The sequence below is a fragment of the Kwoniella shivajii genome, chromosome 2, assembly GCF_035658355.1.
Source record: "Kwoniella shivajii chromosome 2, complete sequence".
NCBI classification, from domain to species: domain Eukaryota; kingdom Fungi; phylum Basidiomycota; class Tremellomycetes; order Tremellales; family Cryptococcaceae; genus Kwoniella; species Kwoniella shivajii.
In genome coordinates this window covers 1,968,058-1,983,043 of record NC_085909.1, presented here as the reverse complement: position 1 = coordinate 1,983,043, position 14,986 = coordinate 1,968,058, and the positions used below count along the sequence as shown (strand labels likewise).

Genomic DNA, 14,986 nt, shown 5'->3' with positions numbered 1-14,986 from the left:
ATTCTTACTGACTGTCTTCGTAGTACCATTATGAGTAAGAAACGATGAGGGCATCGGGTAGTAAAATACAACAGATAGCTTCCTCAGTGAGACCTAGAACGAGTGCGATTCAGTCAACCCCATATTCATGGATCAACAACTCGACACCAAGCTCATCAACAGGTGAATATCGTTCATTCACGTAACAAGTATGCTCGTCAATTGCTGACGGAGCAACAGGTACCCTAGCAGGCAAATCGATAGCAATAAAAGACAACATCTCCTATACACCCGCTCCTACATCATGCTCTTCTTCCATCCTGCAAGGTAAGCTCCGAAGTCATTGCATGATCGAGTCAAACTTATCCTGGCGAAAGAGTATAATCCACCTTATAACGCAACATGCGTCGAATCACTCGTATCTGCCGGTGCACATGTAGTGGGGCAAACCAAGATGGATGAGTTTGGGATGGGGTGAGCTGTTCAAGTACTTTCAATCGAGACATACAGCTGACCATTTCACATATAATAGATCGCTTACCACTCACTTACCACCATTCTACTCACTTGTACATAATCCCGCTTCACCGTCACCTGATGAACCACCAAGATCCGCAGGGGGTAGTTCTGGTGGCTCAGCTGCTGCTGTAGCTGAAGAGAGCTGTTGGGCGTAAGCTCCCAACCCTCCCTCATTGATGTGGAGTTATAGCTGACCTATCTTTGCAGAGCGTTAGGTACTGATACCGGTGGTTCAGTGAGATTACCCGCGAGTTACTGTGGAGTAGTGGGCCTGAAACCCTCTTATGGAATGATATCAAGGTGAAGTCACTTTAACGCCACAGCTTTGGTGAATAAGCTTACAGTGTCCGTTTAATCGCTTCAGGCGAGGTATCATAGCTTATGCGGATTCATTGGATTGCGTGGGTATTTTAGCTAAAGAAGTAGATGATGTAGAACAGGTATTCGGTGAGTTTTAACCAAAAATGTCTAAGGGCTGGGCTAACGCCTTCGAAGATGTGATATCTCAACCTGATGGAGGTGACATGACATGCTCTTCTTCATCATCCCGATCAATCGCTTCGAAGATACTACAAAGACACTTTCCAAAGAATGGAATTCGGGGATTACGAATTGGACTTCCTCAAGAGATCTCTATATCTTGTCCTCCATCTCTAATTAAATATCTGAAATCTCAAGGAGCTGAGATCGTGGAGGTTTCATTACCTGCACTGAGCAAAGCTTTACCTGCGTATTACGTTTTAGCATCTGCCGAAGCATCTTCGAATCTCGGTAGATTCGGTGGAGGATGGTACGGTTCTTCCGTGGAACGTGAAAAGGCCAACAAGGATGAAAGTGGTGAAGAAAGAAGAAAGAGAATACGGACTGAAGGTTTTGGTAAAGAAGTCAAGAAAAGAATATTAGCTGGTACTTGGGCTTTGAGCGCTGAGTGAGTTGGTATACCTTATCTCAAAAATATCTATCATTGTCTTTTTCTTTATTTTTGGCTGACAGTCATTTGTGTGTTTAGTGAGTTCAACAATACATACCTCAAAGCATTACATCTTCGTCATCTCCTACGAGGAAATTACCAATCCCTGTTCCGAATACCGCATCCTCTATCCCCCACTCGATCGATAACGGTAGATCAGGGAGGTATCGATATGCTTCTACATCCAACAGCGATTCGCACTGCTCCCGTACTTAAGTCAAGACAGGATAAAGGATCAGATGAGTACAATCAAGACTTATTGACTGTTCCTGCTAGTTTAGCTGGACTACCTGCCATGTCTGTTCCATCTGGAAAAGGTAAAGATGGATGGCCTATAGGTGTCAGTTTAACAAGTCAATGGGGTATGGAAGGGTTAGTGTTCAAGCTAGGAAAAGTGGTTGAAGGGTGGTCAAGAGGCCAGCCAACAGGATAGATATCGAGAACGATTGAATATCCACGATCGAGCGAGCGTGATTGGTCTGCTTTACAATTCCAGTTCTGTCTGCAGACATAGTATGAAATGCGATTATATGCAACAAAGGATTAAATGCTACTGAAATTTCAATATGTATCATTGTAATGTCTTTGACTCCAGTTCTTGACCTAATTTCTCTCTTATCTCACTTAGTATTGTCCTACAAGCGATTTTGGATAATTCTAATGCGTCTGAGAACTGTTTGTTGAAACATAATCAAGCTCAGTGAAGTTTCACGGATTAATACAAGGAATTATGACTTACTGTTTCCTTATTAAATTTACCTTCACTTTCTACCCAGATCAATTCCATTTCATCTTCTCTATCGTTCTGATCCAATTCCATCTTGACGTCAACATCGGAATCTTTATCATCCTTTTTGATCATAGATATGTTTTTTCCAAAAGCCCAAGCGAAAGCAAATCTGCTTTTAGCTCTGGATTCTTCTTCGACTGTAGGATCGACAATCAAATCGCCTTTCACTTGTTGTCCTTGAGTAGAATCGATACAAGCTACACTTATCGATATAGGCAATGAAGTCATCGGTATTGATCCATTGGATAATATAGCTAAAGTAGAAGCATTTATCGATGCTGATCTTGATGCAAACGTGTATGATGCGATCGGAGAAGAAACCTCTTCTAATGGGAATGAAGATTGATTTTTTGGCTTAGGCCACGTATTAGGTTCTCCTTCTTCACTGGCATCAGTATCGATATATACTGAAGGAGTATTGTATGTATTGAAAGATGACGTTGAGGATGTGGAGGATGAAGAAAGTGATTGAACGATTATCTGAATCAAGGATCTAGGATGAGATGATAGTTTCAGCACTGATGGATAGATTGATTCGAGTGTCGTTATCAATGCTCTGGACGGTGTTGCTGCAAGTCCATGAAAAGGATGATCAGCTTGCATATCAAGGACCCCATGTGTTACTATAATGACTGATTCGGACGGGTCACAACTTACCTCCTACACCTTCGAGAGGTCTATGAGAGATTTCCAAAGTCGCTTTCGTGGGTAATTCCTTGTTCAATCTAACTTCCAGAGGTCCTGAACAACTTGCCAATGCTGCGGTTGAGCCTATTCCAACAGTGAAGAAATCAGCATATATCCATATGGGAATGTAACACAGAACTAAAGTATAGTTCTTTTTGAGACGAAAGCACAAATTCAACTGACTGCATGCCGCATGGAATCTCCACCATGAGAAGGATACATGTCGAAGAACTCACCAAATCCAAATCTACCTGAACCATCTGCTCTGTCCAATTCACCTATTGATATGACCAAAGGTCTCATTTCGTCTGATCGCCTTCCGTCATATCTTCGACTTGGTCCTGCGTTTGACATGCTGATGAAGGCCTTGATGATCGTACGGCAATGATATATATAATGAAAAGTGAGATTGATCGCAGATATATTGTTGTCAGTTACAAACTGATTTTTATCGATCATTTACTAGACAAAAAGCTTATTTACGTAAACTCCATCCTCTATTACCACTTGGCCACGTGGCGTAACAAACGGAGACTCCACATTTAAATCTGATGACCTCATTGATTTATTTATTCTCATTTTCGCTGCGAAATACGTAGAATAAGGTCTATAAATATCCCCCATAAGATACTTGTGAAGAACAAACAGTTGCAGTAGTCATTATTGTATATCATTGACCAGTCCACGACACTCACTTCATACCTCTCATCATCTTTCGTAGCTGAGCAGCAGAAAAAGGTATCCCATCATGTCGAACGCAGGAACGACCAGTATCTTGCCTGAAGAATTCGGTAAACCGCTTGAAGACTCATTAGATCATCTTGTATCAAATTCACAGACCACATCTCTAGGCTCAGGTAAAGATGTTCTAGCTCGTAAGTCACCAAGGAACATCGGATCTGTACTTCACCTGAGAATAAGCTATGTATCATCATTCATGTAGATTGGGCTGATATGTAAGATACGGAGTATAGCAAGTGAGGTTCGATCAGATAAAATCGCAAATGAGGATGGTACAAGCGCAGACGCAGTGCATTCTCATGGGGAAAAATCAAAGTCATGGATTAAAAAATTCTTCCCCTCTGAGCAAACTGTAGATAAGGTGTGTATACACTATCTTGACTATGAAGATCGTCAGACTGACATATGGCGATTATCATGTAGCTCTTTTCAATGGAACATATGGGTATGTCACCCTTTTCACCGTTGTGCTCCCGGTGAATCCTAGCTGACAATGTGCATGATGCAGGAAACTACGTTATAGACCGTACGACCGGAAGAAAGATCTTCGAAACTATGCCTATATGTATGTCGCCAATCTCTTTGAAACAACTTTAGCTGATAGCGAACATACAGATGTCAGAGTAGGAATGCATCTGCTCTTCGTGTCAGGTGTGAGTTCAGCTTGATCGAAAGGATAACTCACATGTCAGAAGCTGATATTGCCTGGATGGAATAGTGTACTTATATGTCATACTCATCAGTCGAGAAATTACTTGAAAACCAATCTATCAAACGTATGTCCTTATCGAACCTCACCCATCACGTCGAAAACCTATTCAAAGTTACCTTTGTATCGATCACTGATCTGAATTATGTATAGAGGGTAAAATTTACGATCAGCAAGGAGAAGGAGTAAAAGAACATATTCAATCATTCATTGATACATATGAACTACCTTTAGATGAATTACTTGTTAAAGATTTAGATCAATATCCTGTAAGCCCTCGATTTTTTTGGATCACGCTGGAACAAATACAGAATGATTCGCTGTTCACCTGCTGATACACCTTCTTATGTTGAATAGACATTCAACTCATTCTTTTCGCGTAGATTGCTTCCTACTGCTAGACCAATCACATCTCCAAACGACCCCAGTATCATCATTAGTCCAGCTGATTGTAGGATGACTGTGTATAACACAGTTGACAAATCAAAACAGGTTTGGTGAGTAGTGTATTGAACATCTGAGGAAAGAGGACGAGGCTAAGTGACCTTGTATCCTGGTAACATTACTCTCATTCCACAGGATCAAAGGCAAACAATTCACTTTACCAAGTCTTTTAACAGGCGATGATGAGACGGATACTCGATTTGAACAAGTTCAGAATGATCCCACAGCGGCTATATCAATTGCTAGATTAGCACCTCAAGATTATCACAGATTCCATTCCCCAGTTGAAGGTATTGTAGGTGATATCAAGGATATCCACGGTGAGTTTGATGTTTCTAAAAGGAATATAACGCATTCAGCTGACATATCAATCACAGGTGAACTATACAGTAAGTACAAACAATAGATGAAGGTGGTATGAGCTAACATGCAAATAGCTGTGAATCCACAAGCTATCAATGAAGGTATGCCAGCTAGTGCTTCTTTATCGGTTAAAATTTAGCTGACGTGATGATCAGATCTCAACGTATTCACTCTGAATAAACGATCTGTCATGCTCATCCACGCGAATTTCGGTCCAGGTAGAGAAAGTGTAGCTATAGCTTTTGTAGCAATCGGTGGTAAGTACCTTCGAGATACATTACGACACCGTACGAAACCTAGAATTGCGGTCCTCGAAAGTCAGGATACAAGCTAACAATACTCATAGCGATGTTGGTAGGATCGATAGGGTGGTCAAAGAAACCAGGTGACAAAGTAGCCAAAGGAGAAGAATTAGGTTGGTTCCAATATGGTGGAAGTACGACTATAACTGTCTTCCCATCGAAATCAGGTGTATCATTCGATCATGATTTGATCAAGAATTCTGACAACCAGATGGAAACTTTGGTCAGAGTGGGAATGGAAATTGGTAAAGCTGAATCGCAAGCTCAAGCCTAAGCTGAGGTTATAGTAGTATTGTAGAAAGTAGAAATAAGAGATACAACATGTATTATACATGGGTGATGAAATCTATTGAGTAGACGTTTGTCAGCCCAACATAATATGTAATACATCTTGTTGTTGTTCTGAGACTCACCTATGAAAAGGGCCAAACTATATCAAGAGAGATTTAAGCTTTTCCTTTGCCTTTACCTTTACCTTGATCTTTTCCAGCACCACTAAGATACAGGATCGAACATCAGTTCCCCACTGCAATCTCAACGCATGTGCGATTTGGTACACTGATTGACTCACGCTTCCAAATCTCCGATATTTCTCATTATCGTTAATTTACCTGCTGAAGCTGCGTTCACCATTTGCTTTTCAATGTTATTGTTGATCTTACTCGACAATTGCTAATCACAGGCATAAGGCATCAGTCTGAGAAATTCCGCTTTAGCTTGAGTGATGGGGAAAAGGAAATTTTCGTGTTTTGCGCAGTATCGCGAACAACAGGCAATAATCTTATTTCTAGACAATTGATTGCTTTGCAGGATGTTCCTCATCGGCTTGGAACCCCCCCTCATTTCGTCCTTTTCTCCTCCAGATGTCCTCTTGCCCTTGCTCCTCCTGATCTTGTTACCTCATCTTACAAGTCTCGTGCCAAGTCAAAATCTAAATATCGCGGAACTCACCTTTTTGTGAACTCTCTCTGCGATCCTATGTTTATCCTTTGGAGCTATATCTCTTCTTCCAGGTCTTGTTTTCCCTCCATTCTTTCTAGCTGCTCCACCTGATTGACCCTTTGTTTTGATATTCTTTGATCCACCTTGGGCCATTTTGACGATGATCTTCTCTTCGTTTAGCACTTGAGTAGTTGACGTTGAGGAAATATCCTTTGATCATATATGGAATCCTAAAATATTTCAACCCATAAAAAATCTGAACGTTGAGAGTGGCAATTGCAATTTAAATCCCCTCTTAGGAAACTTTGATCCCGTCTTACGTGTACGGTAGCTGTGGAGACCCCACATATCATCCCAATGCGCCACGTAGTTTGTATAAAGTGGGAGAACAAAGGTGTACTCGTACTTACCGAATATATAAACCACTCGTTCCATCTTTCAATCGTACTCTTGTTGTTCAACATCATCAAGCTATCAAAAACGATATCATAGTGCAGCGTAACGATGACAAACTCACTCGTATCAGCTGTTGATAGCGTCATCACTTATCTAGCTAATATAGTGGATAATCCGAAAATCAATTACAAGGAACTGGTCGTTCTTTCAACTTGGCTTCAAACTGCATTCGAAGTATACATCTTGTGAGTATACCAATATCTCTTCAGATCTTGATCTGCGTAAGGGAGGATCTGAAGCATTGTCATTGCTGTTGATTGACTCCATTGTTTCACGTTGACAAAATTATAGACGACGTCAATTACCATGTTATGAAAGATCGTTACCACCACCAGCACTGAAAGATCACGTGTCAAAAGAGACATTCACAAAAGCTCAATCATACAGTAAAGATAAAACCAGATATTCATTATTGAAATTGGTTTTTGATCAATTTCTGGGTTGGGGTATAATCAAATTCGGTGCATATGCAGGTGTATGGAATTTCACTGGTAATCTAATGAATAAGATTGGTATTTCGCAAAGTAGAGTTGTAAGTTCTTTTTCACGATTTGATCCTTACAAAGAATTGCGAGATTCCTTTGTCCACATAAACTTTCCTTTATTCCTTTGTCGTTCTTTTGAATGTTCCTCTCAAATCTGTATGTGGAATGGACTAACGCTAATTGATGCTGTAGATCACACACTCCCTACTATGGATGTCAGTCTTAACTCTCTCATCATCAATACCGGGTCTTCCATGGTCGTACTATCACACATTCGTATTAGAACAAAAACATGGTTTCAATAAATCAACAGTAAAACTTTGGATTGCAGATACGTTGAAAACTTATGCTTTGGCTGCTGTCATTGGTTTACCTATCTTGGCTGGATTCTTGAAAGTAATTGAATGGGCTGGAAAAAGTTTCGTTCCTTGGTTAATGGTTTTCTTGTAAGTGACTACTTCGTCATCCCTCCTTCACCTAGTCTGCTCATGAGGACGAATAGCTGACTGATCTCACTGTTCGCAACATAAAGAATAAGTATTCAATTATCATTACAAATCATATATCCTACTTTCAGTGAGCTACTAATCTCTTTCTGAAGTAGAAGACCATAGCTGATTTTTTTATTCAGTTCAACCACTTTTCAATAAGCTCGAACCTCTTCCTCAAGGTGAACTTCGAACCAAAGTTGAAGAATTAGCTGGACAACTTGGTTTCCCTCTTAAACACCTCTACGTTATTGACGGAAGTAAAAGATCTTCTCATTCCAATGCGTGAGTGCAATCATAACAGCTAATCGTCTCGCCAAGTCGAAGTGACGCTAGCTAACACAACCTACCAGTTACTTTTACGGTCTTCCATGGTCCAAACACATTGTGATATACGACACATTGATCAAAGACAGTACCGTCGATGAAGTCGTTGCAGTACTTGGTAAGTAGTAAAATTGGTTGTTATCAATAGTAGCTGACCCATTACTCACAGGTCATGAGCTCGGACATTGGTATCATGGTAAGCTTCCTTTCATTCCTCCAGACATCGGAGTCGAACTGATGCTTGTCAAATCATTAGCTCACCCTACCAAACTCCTTCTCGTCACCGAGATCCACCTCCTTCTCACTTTGACTATCTTCTCCATCTTCATCAACAACAAATCGCTATACTCATCCTTCGGATTTGATCCTTCTCTAGCTACCACAGCTCCTCAACCTATCTGTATCGGATTCATGCTATTTCAACTTGTCCTTGAGCCTACCGATGCTTTCGTCAAGTTCTTACTGAATGCTGAAACTAGAAGAATGGAATACCAAGCTGGTGAGTGCGAAGCTTCTTTGCGTTCTTCGACTTTCTTGTGAAGTTGAAAAGCTCATAGCATTCTTGATGATATAGATGAATTCGCTGTTGAACTCGACAAGAAGTCTGATCTCGCATCAGCTTTGATCAAACTACATATAACCAATTTGTCTTCGCCTCATAATGATTGGTTGTATTCCATGTACCATCATTCGCATCCTACCCTTCCTGAACGATTGAACGCCATGGAATCGTACAAAGGTGATGACAAGTTGAAGTTGAAGGGCAAAGGCCAAGAAGGGAAGAAGGATTTATAGATGGTAACGGAGAATTACCGAGAAGGAGCCAGCCGAAAAAGTGGACAAATGTGTGGAAAAAGTGATACATTTATACATACATACGTGTCTTGAAGACGAGATATAACATGCATCAAAGAGTACCACTCATCGGAGATTCCTCGCGTCATCTTGTTCTTTCGGCATATTGCTGTTGCATGCATTTGGACCCAGCAGCGAGTATCTGTAGTGTATGCTTGTATGAACGTTGTTCCAGTCAGTTTTCGACGGAAATCAATTAGTTACACGGTGGAGGTTGAGTTCTATCATGAGATGATTACAACATTATCATTCGCGTATGGAAGTGGTATTTCCTTTCTTTCAATCGTTCATATTATCATTTCAGCCAGCATTGTCTCATACCACTTGACCGCATATACCCACATTGACGTTGTGGCCCTTCATTCTGGGGTAATAAAATCACCGAAAGCCCAAGAGCATATAGAGAAAGAAAGAGAGAGAGAAAGAGAGAGAAAGAGGAGGAGGAAAGGTCAAAATGAGTTCTTATCAACCATTACATTTACTTCCACTTCCACCATTATCAATTGATCCTAAACCTATACCCACGTCGATAAGTATCGATCCATTCTCAGATTCGATCTGGATTGGAACTTCCTCAGGAACAGTAACAGCTCTATGTACACCTTTATCATTAACTCGTAATGTACAATTTCCAGCTCATGGATCGAAATCAGCTACCGGATATCTGAATCCCACAACGGGTATGGGAATGGGGATGGGGAGTATGGCTGTAAGGGAAATTAGAGTCACGGATAGAGATGTTTGGACTTTGACTGAAGGCGGTGTGGGAGGTAGGAAAAGAGGTGGTGCGGCAAAATGGACTGTTAGGTGAGTTCCATGGGTAAATTGTATCTGTGTGCTTGGCTTCGAAAAGAGGTTCTGGGATAAGTGGGAAAGGGTGAACAGCTATGATGTAGAGATACGACCCATCGACTCTCTAGTCATATTAAGCAAAGTAATAAACCTAACGTACGCACATACCCACTAGCGACCCAACGAGATCATTACGAACGATGACACCGAACCCCACGAATTCCCATGAATTGTTAGCTGGCGGAACAGGTCAATTGATCTTGGCGAACTCATCAAGAGGAGAGATTGTTCGTAGGATTGAACACTCTTCCTCTATAGTTCATCTAGCACAGTCGAATAGATCAGTCATATCAGCTGGAATGTCAGGTCAAATATCTCTGTTAGACCCGAGAACAGGATTTAAAGTTTCAAATACAACTTCACCGGTTCAAGCTCATACAGGTGGTTTAAGCGGAGCAGATACTCAAGGTTGGTTGGTGTGCACTTGGGGATGGACACATATGTGAGTCATATCATATAATGATTAGACATATATCTGTGAGGGGTGGGATGAAGAATACCATGCCGGTCAAATCGAGCATAAACAATCTGAAAAACTCATGTGTCAAAGAGACCAAGCTGATTCAGTAATCTCCTCAACAAACAGGCAAGGACATCCAATGCCTGATCCGTTGGTGAAGATATATGATGTAAGAACACTAAGGCCTTTACCACCTATATCATTTCCTGCTGGACCAGCGTTCGCTTTACTTCATCCAACAGATTCATCTAAAATGGTAATTTCATCACAACAAGGAATGTTACAATCGGTAGATATGTCAATGGGAACAGGATCAACAGGGTCAACTTTCCAACAGCTTGACGTTAATTCATATGTGACTACTATGGCTTTATCACCCAAAGGCGATTATTTAGCATTTGGTGACGCAGATGGTCATTTACATTTATGGACAACACATGAAACAGGTGAAAATTCTCTTTTAGATTTGGATGAAAATGGTCAAATCGTTTTACCTACTTTTAACGGTTATCAAGGTGTTAAACCCGAATGGCCAGACACGATTGATCCACCTCCTTCCATAGTATGGGAAGATACAACGTGAGTACAATTCCATTCAATCTCGTGTACACATATTACAAGTAAGCTAATTTGTTATTTGTTTGGTTTAGCCCCCTAAACCTCATTGGAATGCCATATTACTCTGAACCACTCCTATCGAATTTCCCAACGGATACATACGCACCTGAAACATCACCATTCTTTAATCCACCTTTATCAATACCGACATCAGTGACGACCTCAATGAAAATGGTAGATTTCGTCGGATATGCAACTACGCCTAAAGAACTAAAAGGTAAAAGATACGTGGTGACAGCACGTCCAGGTGCAGGTAAAAGATCCGCAAATGGTAGAAATGGTACAGGAAGAAGAGATAGCGAACCTAGATTCAGAAGTGAAAAAGAAAAGAAAACTAAATCTAACAATACCAATAGCAATTCGAACGATAATCTTACAAATAATAAAGACAATGTTCATCAAGAAGAACAAGAAGAAGAACTTATGATACAAGGTCAAATTCCCAAATATTACAGAAAAGTCGAGATCAAATATTCCAAGTTTGGTATCGAGGATTTCGATTTTGAGTAAGTTCACGAAATCATGCTATATCCCAATTGCTTGGCGACACGACAGCTTACATGATTTGGCCATATCGTAGATATTATAATCGGACTTCTTATTCAGGTCTTGAAACTGACATATTGAATTCATACACGAACGCACTTTTACAAGCTATACATTATATAACACCATTAAGAGCAGTAGCGACTGCTCACATATGTGTGGATTGTAAGAAGGAACACTGTTTACTTTGTGAAGCAGGTTTCCTATTTAGAATGTTGGAAGACGCAAAAGGAAGAAATTGTCAAGCTAGTAACTTCTCAAGAGCATTTAGTGCTACACCTCAAGGTGAGTGGCCCATCTTCACAGTTCGTGTAGAGTAAGATCCACTCCACTGACGGGATTCGGATACCATTTCAGCATCCGCTCTGGGTTTGATGGATGATAATGACAAATCTACCGCACCATATGGATCTTTGATTCAGAATTTCAATAGATGGCTATTATCTACTTTCAGTACAGAATCAATAGTCGAGGGTAAAGCTTTCAACCTACAACCTAAAGCAATTCAAAATCTTTCATTAAGTGACAGATCAGAGAATTCACCTTCAGCGATCGATCAAGTTCTGGGGGTGGAAATCAAAACTACAAACACTTGTAGAAGTTGTGGTTTCGTTTCGGAAAGAGATACGACATTACATGCTGTTGATTTGGTGTATCCCAAAAAAGTAAGTTTGGTTACTTTGCTTATTGTCCTCCGCTTGTGTACTACAAATATCATCTACCTCGAATTTGTAAAATTTGGCGCTGAAGTTACTGAAACTATGTTCTAGACTACGACTCGACCGAGATTCGATGACGTTCTCAGATCTTCAATATTCAGAGAAAGTACCACCAAAGCAGTGTGTAGTAATTGCAAGTCGTTTGCCCCATTAGACTCCAAGAGAACCTTTTCACCGAGGTCGCAAAACCCTTTACCACCAGTATTGAGTGTGAATGCAATGATGACCACACCGGAGTTATATCAAATTTGGAAGACAGATAAAGAAGGGTTTTTAGGACCTCAAGTCAAAATCGATCTAGGTAATGGGGATGAGGAAATTGTATATGAAGTCAAAAGCATCGTAGTTCAAATCCAAGAGGATCAACATACACCAGCACATTTAGTTTCTTTCGTTAGAGGTATGTTTGAATGATATTTTTCTTTGAGCTCTTTTAGGTGGAGACTGATGAGTTGGCGTTTCCAGTTCCAGATGACGATGATCCTACTCAATCTCATTGGATCATGTTCAATGATTTCTTAGTAAGATCAGTATCTGAAAGAGAAGTCTTCAATTTCCCGGATCAATGGAAAGTGCCCGCTGTTATCATACTACAAAGGACAGATACCGCTTCTTTGTTGGATCTAAATGAATTACCGAAAGAGATTGATCGAAGTGTTCTCTTCAAGGATGTTTCCATGGCATGGTGAGTCTCGAAAGATCAACTGGGCTATCTAGAGGATGATCTCAGAAATCATCCACCGACCAAGCTGATCCTGGGTGCCGGGGCCACTGAAATAGGAATCGAAGAAACGCATTGATCAAGCATAAAGTATTAGAGAAAGATGAATTACCGACTCCAGGTACACTTGTAGCCATAGATGCTGAATTTGTAGCTTTACAGCAGGTCAGTATTCGCCATTCTATCTCCATCCAAAAGAAAAACGAGACGCGAAAGGATAGACACTGACGAGTATTGTCTATGAAATCTACAGGAAGAAATGGAGTTCCGTTCTGATGGAACTAAAAACATATTAAGACCATCACATATGTCTTTAGCTAGAGTATCAGTCTTAAGAGGACAAGGTGCCAAAGAAGGTGTACCTTTCATAGATGATTATATACATACTAGTGAAGCTGTAGTTGATTATCTGACTGAATTTTCTGGTATAAAAGGTGAGTCATAATCGACGTTGTCTTCACCAGGTTAATAAACGTAATGATACAGCTGGTGATTTGGATCCTAATAATTCGGGGCATACATTGGTACCACTCAAAGTCGCCTATAAGAAGCTTAGATTGTGTGAGTGAATTATATGAAGATATGGCAGATAATAAGTTGAGCTAATAAATGAGATCTAAAGTGGTGGATCTAGGATGTATCTTCATAGGTCATGGATTATCGAAAGATTTCAGAACCATTAGTGAGTAACCTTACCGCTTCCTGATCAATCACTATAGTTCGAAATTGGCTACATCATTCCCAAGTTGAAAGTCGCTTTACTGATGCTTTTGCCTGAATATAATAGACATCTTCATACCTCCAGAACAAGTCATGGATACAGTACACATATTCACGATACCTGGACGCCAGCGTAAATTGTCTCTTCGATTTTTAGCTTGGTACCTATTGAAAAAGGATATTCAAACGAGTTCACACGATTCGATAGAAGATGCGAAATACGCTCTATTGTTGTTTAGATTATGGAAGGAATATGAAGGTCAAGATGAAATGAAGTTTGAAGCTCTGATGGATGATATCTTCAATGAAGGTCACAGACTTGTGAGTTTTTGCATTATTGGTTGCGACGTACATGTTTAGTATTATATAAATGGAACTGATTTGAATTTGACTTGTTTGTTGCGAATCTTCACATAGGGATTTAAACCACCTACTGATAGACCAACTTCACCCAATTCATTCCCACCTCTTCAATCTCAAACCCCAGCTCCATCACCTGCGAAACCTCAAAAATCAAGAAAGGGATCCAGCAAAAACAATACATCTCAGTGGAACTCGAATGGGAACAACGGCAATAACAGAGGCGGTGGAGGTGGGAAGTCTGCCACCAGACAATGGTAGACATCAATCATCGTATGGACCTGCAACGATTTCACGTGTACTATTGAACTCTCTCCTCTTCGCCAACCTTGTCAGGTGGTATTTGTAAGATTCTACTTTCTGCTCGGCGGCATATTTCATTCCACCTATTGTATGCATGTATGCATCTAGTATTGTTTGGTCACGGTTCTTTAGTCCAAGAAGTACGAGTAGTACCTAATCGTGGACGCGTTGCAGAAACTGATAATCTAATGTTCTTCCCCACCCAATAAATACGCCACACACGTAAAAACAAGCTACATAAGAGGGGGGTTGCATGGAGGACGGGATCAAATAATGCGCAGTCGTTTTTGATTACATTGGGGAGAACTGCGAATAACATTATTATTGGAACCTGACTGCGGAATAAGTAGAATAATAATAAATGTACCGTGCTTCCCCTTCCCCCCCCCCCTTGTGCTCTTTAAGGAACACACATGCATTGCATGGGTCATGGCAGGAGGTGTAATGGCAAAATAGGATAATTCCTAATGGGAAATCGATATGAATGAACCTTTTGTATACCTTTGTTGTCAAGAATTTCTAGGTCAGGCCATGACAGGAAGGAAAGAGAAGCCAAAGGAAAGGGAAGGGAAGGAAAAGTATTAGTTAAAAAAGAGTGTGCCCCTCTTTCTACTTTTCGTAACAACTTTC

At 40.5% G+C, this 14,986-nt stretch overlaps 6 protein-coding genes across 6 annotated transcripts; 4 read left to right on the top strand and 2 right to left on the bottom strand.

Annotated features, from left to right (window-relative positions):
• Positions 1–44: 44 nt before the first annotated feature.
• On the top strand, positions 45–1,901 carry IL334_002090 (aspartyl/glutamyl-tRNA(Asn/Gln) amidotransferase, A subunit; the record flags this gene model as incomplete). Its single annotated transcript, XM_062933837.1, has 8 exons — positions 45–162; positions 220–306; positions 357–453; positions 512–649; positions 706–798; positions 863–945; positions 994–1,426; positions 1,508–1,901. The coding sequence occupies 8 exons, from the start codon at positions 45–47 to the stop codon at positions 1,899–1,901; spliced, it is 1,443 nt and encodes a 480-aa protein (XP_062789888.1).
• Positions 1,902–2,039: 138 nt separating this feature from the next.
• IL334_002089 (uncharacterized protein) lies at positions 2,040–3,299 on the bottom strand (the record flags this gene model as incomplete). The annotated part of the gene is made up of 4 exons (XM_062933836.1): positions 2,040–2,141; positions 2,208–2,827; positions 2,916–3,029; positions 3,182–3,299. 4 exons carry the CDS (start codon positions 3,297–3,299, stop codon positions 2,040–2,042), a joined length of 954 nt encoding a protein of 317 aa, XP_062789887.1.
• Positions 3,300–3,693: 394 nt separating this feature from the next.
• On the top strand, positions 3,694–5,778 carry IL334_002088 (phosphatidylserine decarboxylase; the record flags this gene model as incomplete). The annotated part of the gene is made up of 12 exons (XM_062933835.1): positions 3,694–3,820; positions 3,920–4,047; positions 4,110–4,131; positions 4,195–4,251; positions 4,302–4,339; positions 4,405–4,462; positions 4,549–4,664; positions 4,753–4,892; positions 4,975–5,159; positions 5,277–5,303; positions 5,358–5,459; positions 5,549–5,778. The coding sequence occupies 12 exons, from the start codon at positions 3,694–3,696 to the stop codon at positions 5,776–5,778; spliced, it is 1,230 nt and encodes a 409-aa protein (XP_062789886.1).
• A 172-nt stretch (positions 5,779–5,950) lies between these two features.
• On the bottom strand, positions 5,951–6,599 carry IL334_002087 (UPF0390 protein; the record flags this gene model as incomplete). Its single annotated transcript, XM_062933834.1, has 3 exons — positions 5,951–5,999; positions 6,076–6,176; positions 6,456–6,599. 3 exons carry the CDS (start codon positions 6,597–6,599, stop codon positions 5,951–5,953), a joined length of 294 nt encoding a protein of 97 aa, XP_062789885.1.
• A 351-nt stretch (positions 6,600–6,950) lies between these two features.
• Positions 6,951–8,997, top strand: IL334_002086 (uncharacterized protein; the record flags this gene model as incomplete). The annotated part of the gene is made up of 9 exons (XM_062933833.1): positions 6,951–7,087; positions 7,194–7,434; positions 7,580–7,833; positions 7,920–7,963; positions 8,019–8,160; positions 8,229–8,320; positions 8,372–8,398; positions 8,459–8,701; positions 8,777–8,997. 9 exons carry the CDS (start codon positions 6,951–6,953, stop codon positions 8,995–8,997), a joined length of 1,401 nt encoding a protein of 466 aa, XP_062789884.1.
• Positions 8,998–9,511: 514 nt separating this feature from the next.
• On the top strand, positions 9,512–14,314 carry IL334_002085 (uncharacterized protein; the record flags this gene model as incomplete). The annotated part of the gene is made up of 14 exons (XM_062933832.1): positions 9,512–9,864; positions 10,025–10,351; positions 10,496–10,948; positions 11,020–11,493; positions 11,568–11,818; positions 11,891–12,198; positions 12,304–12,652; positions 12,718–12,937; positions 13,033–13,138; positions 13,227–13,407; positions 13,460–13,534; positions 13,596–13,655; positions 13,761–14,014; positions 14,111–14,314. The coding sequence occupies 14 exons, from the start codon at positions 9,512–9,514 to the stop codon at positions 14,312–14,314; spliced, it is 3,615 nt and encodes a 1,204-aa protein (XP_062789883.1).
• Between the last annotated feature and the right edge of the window lie 672 nt (positions 14,315–14,986).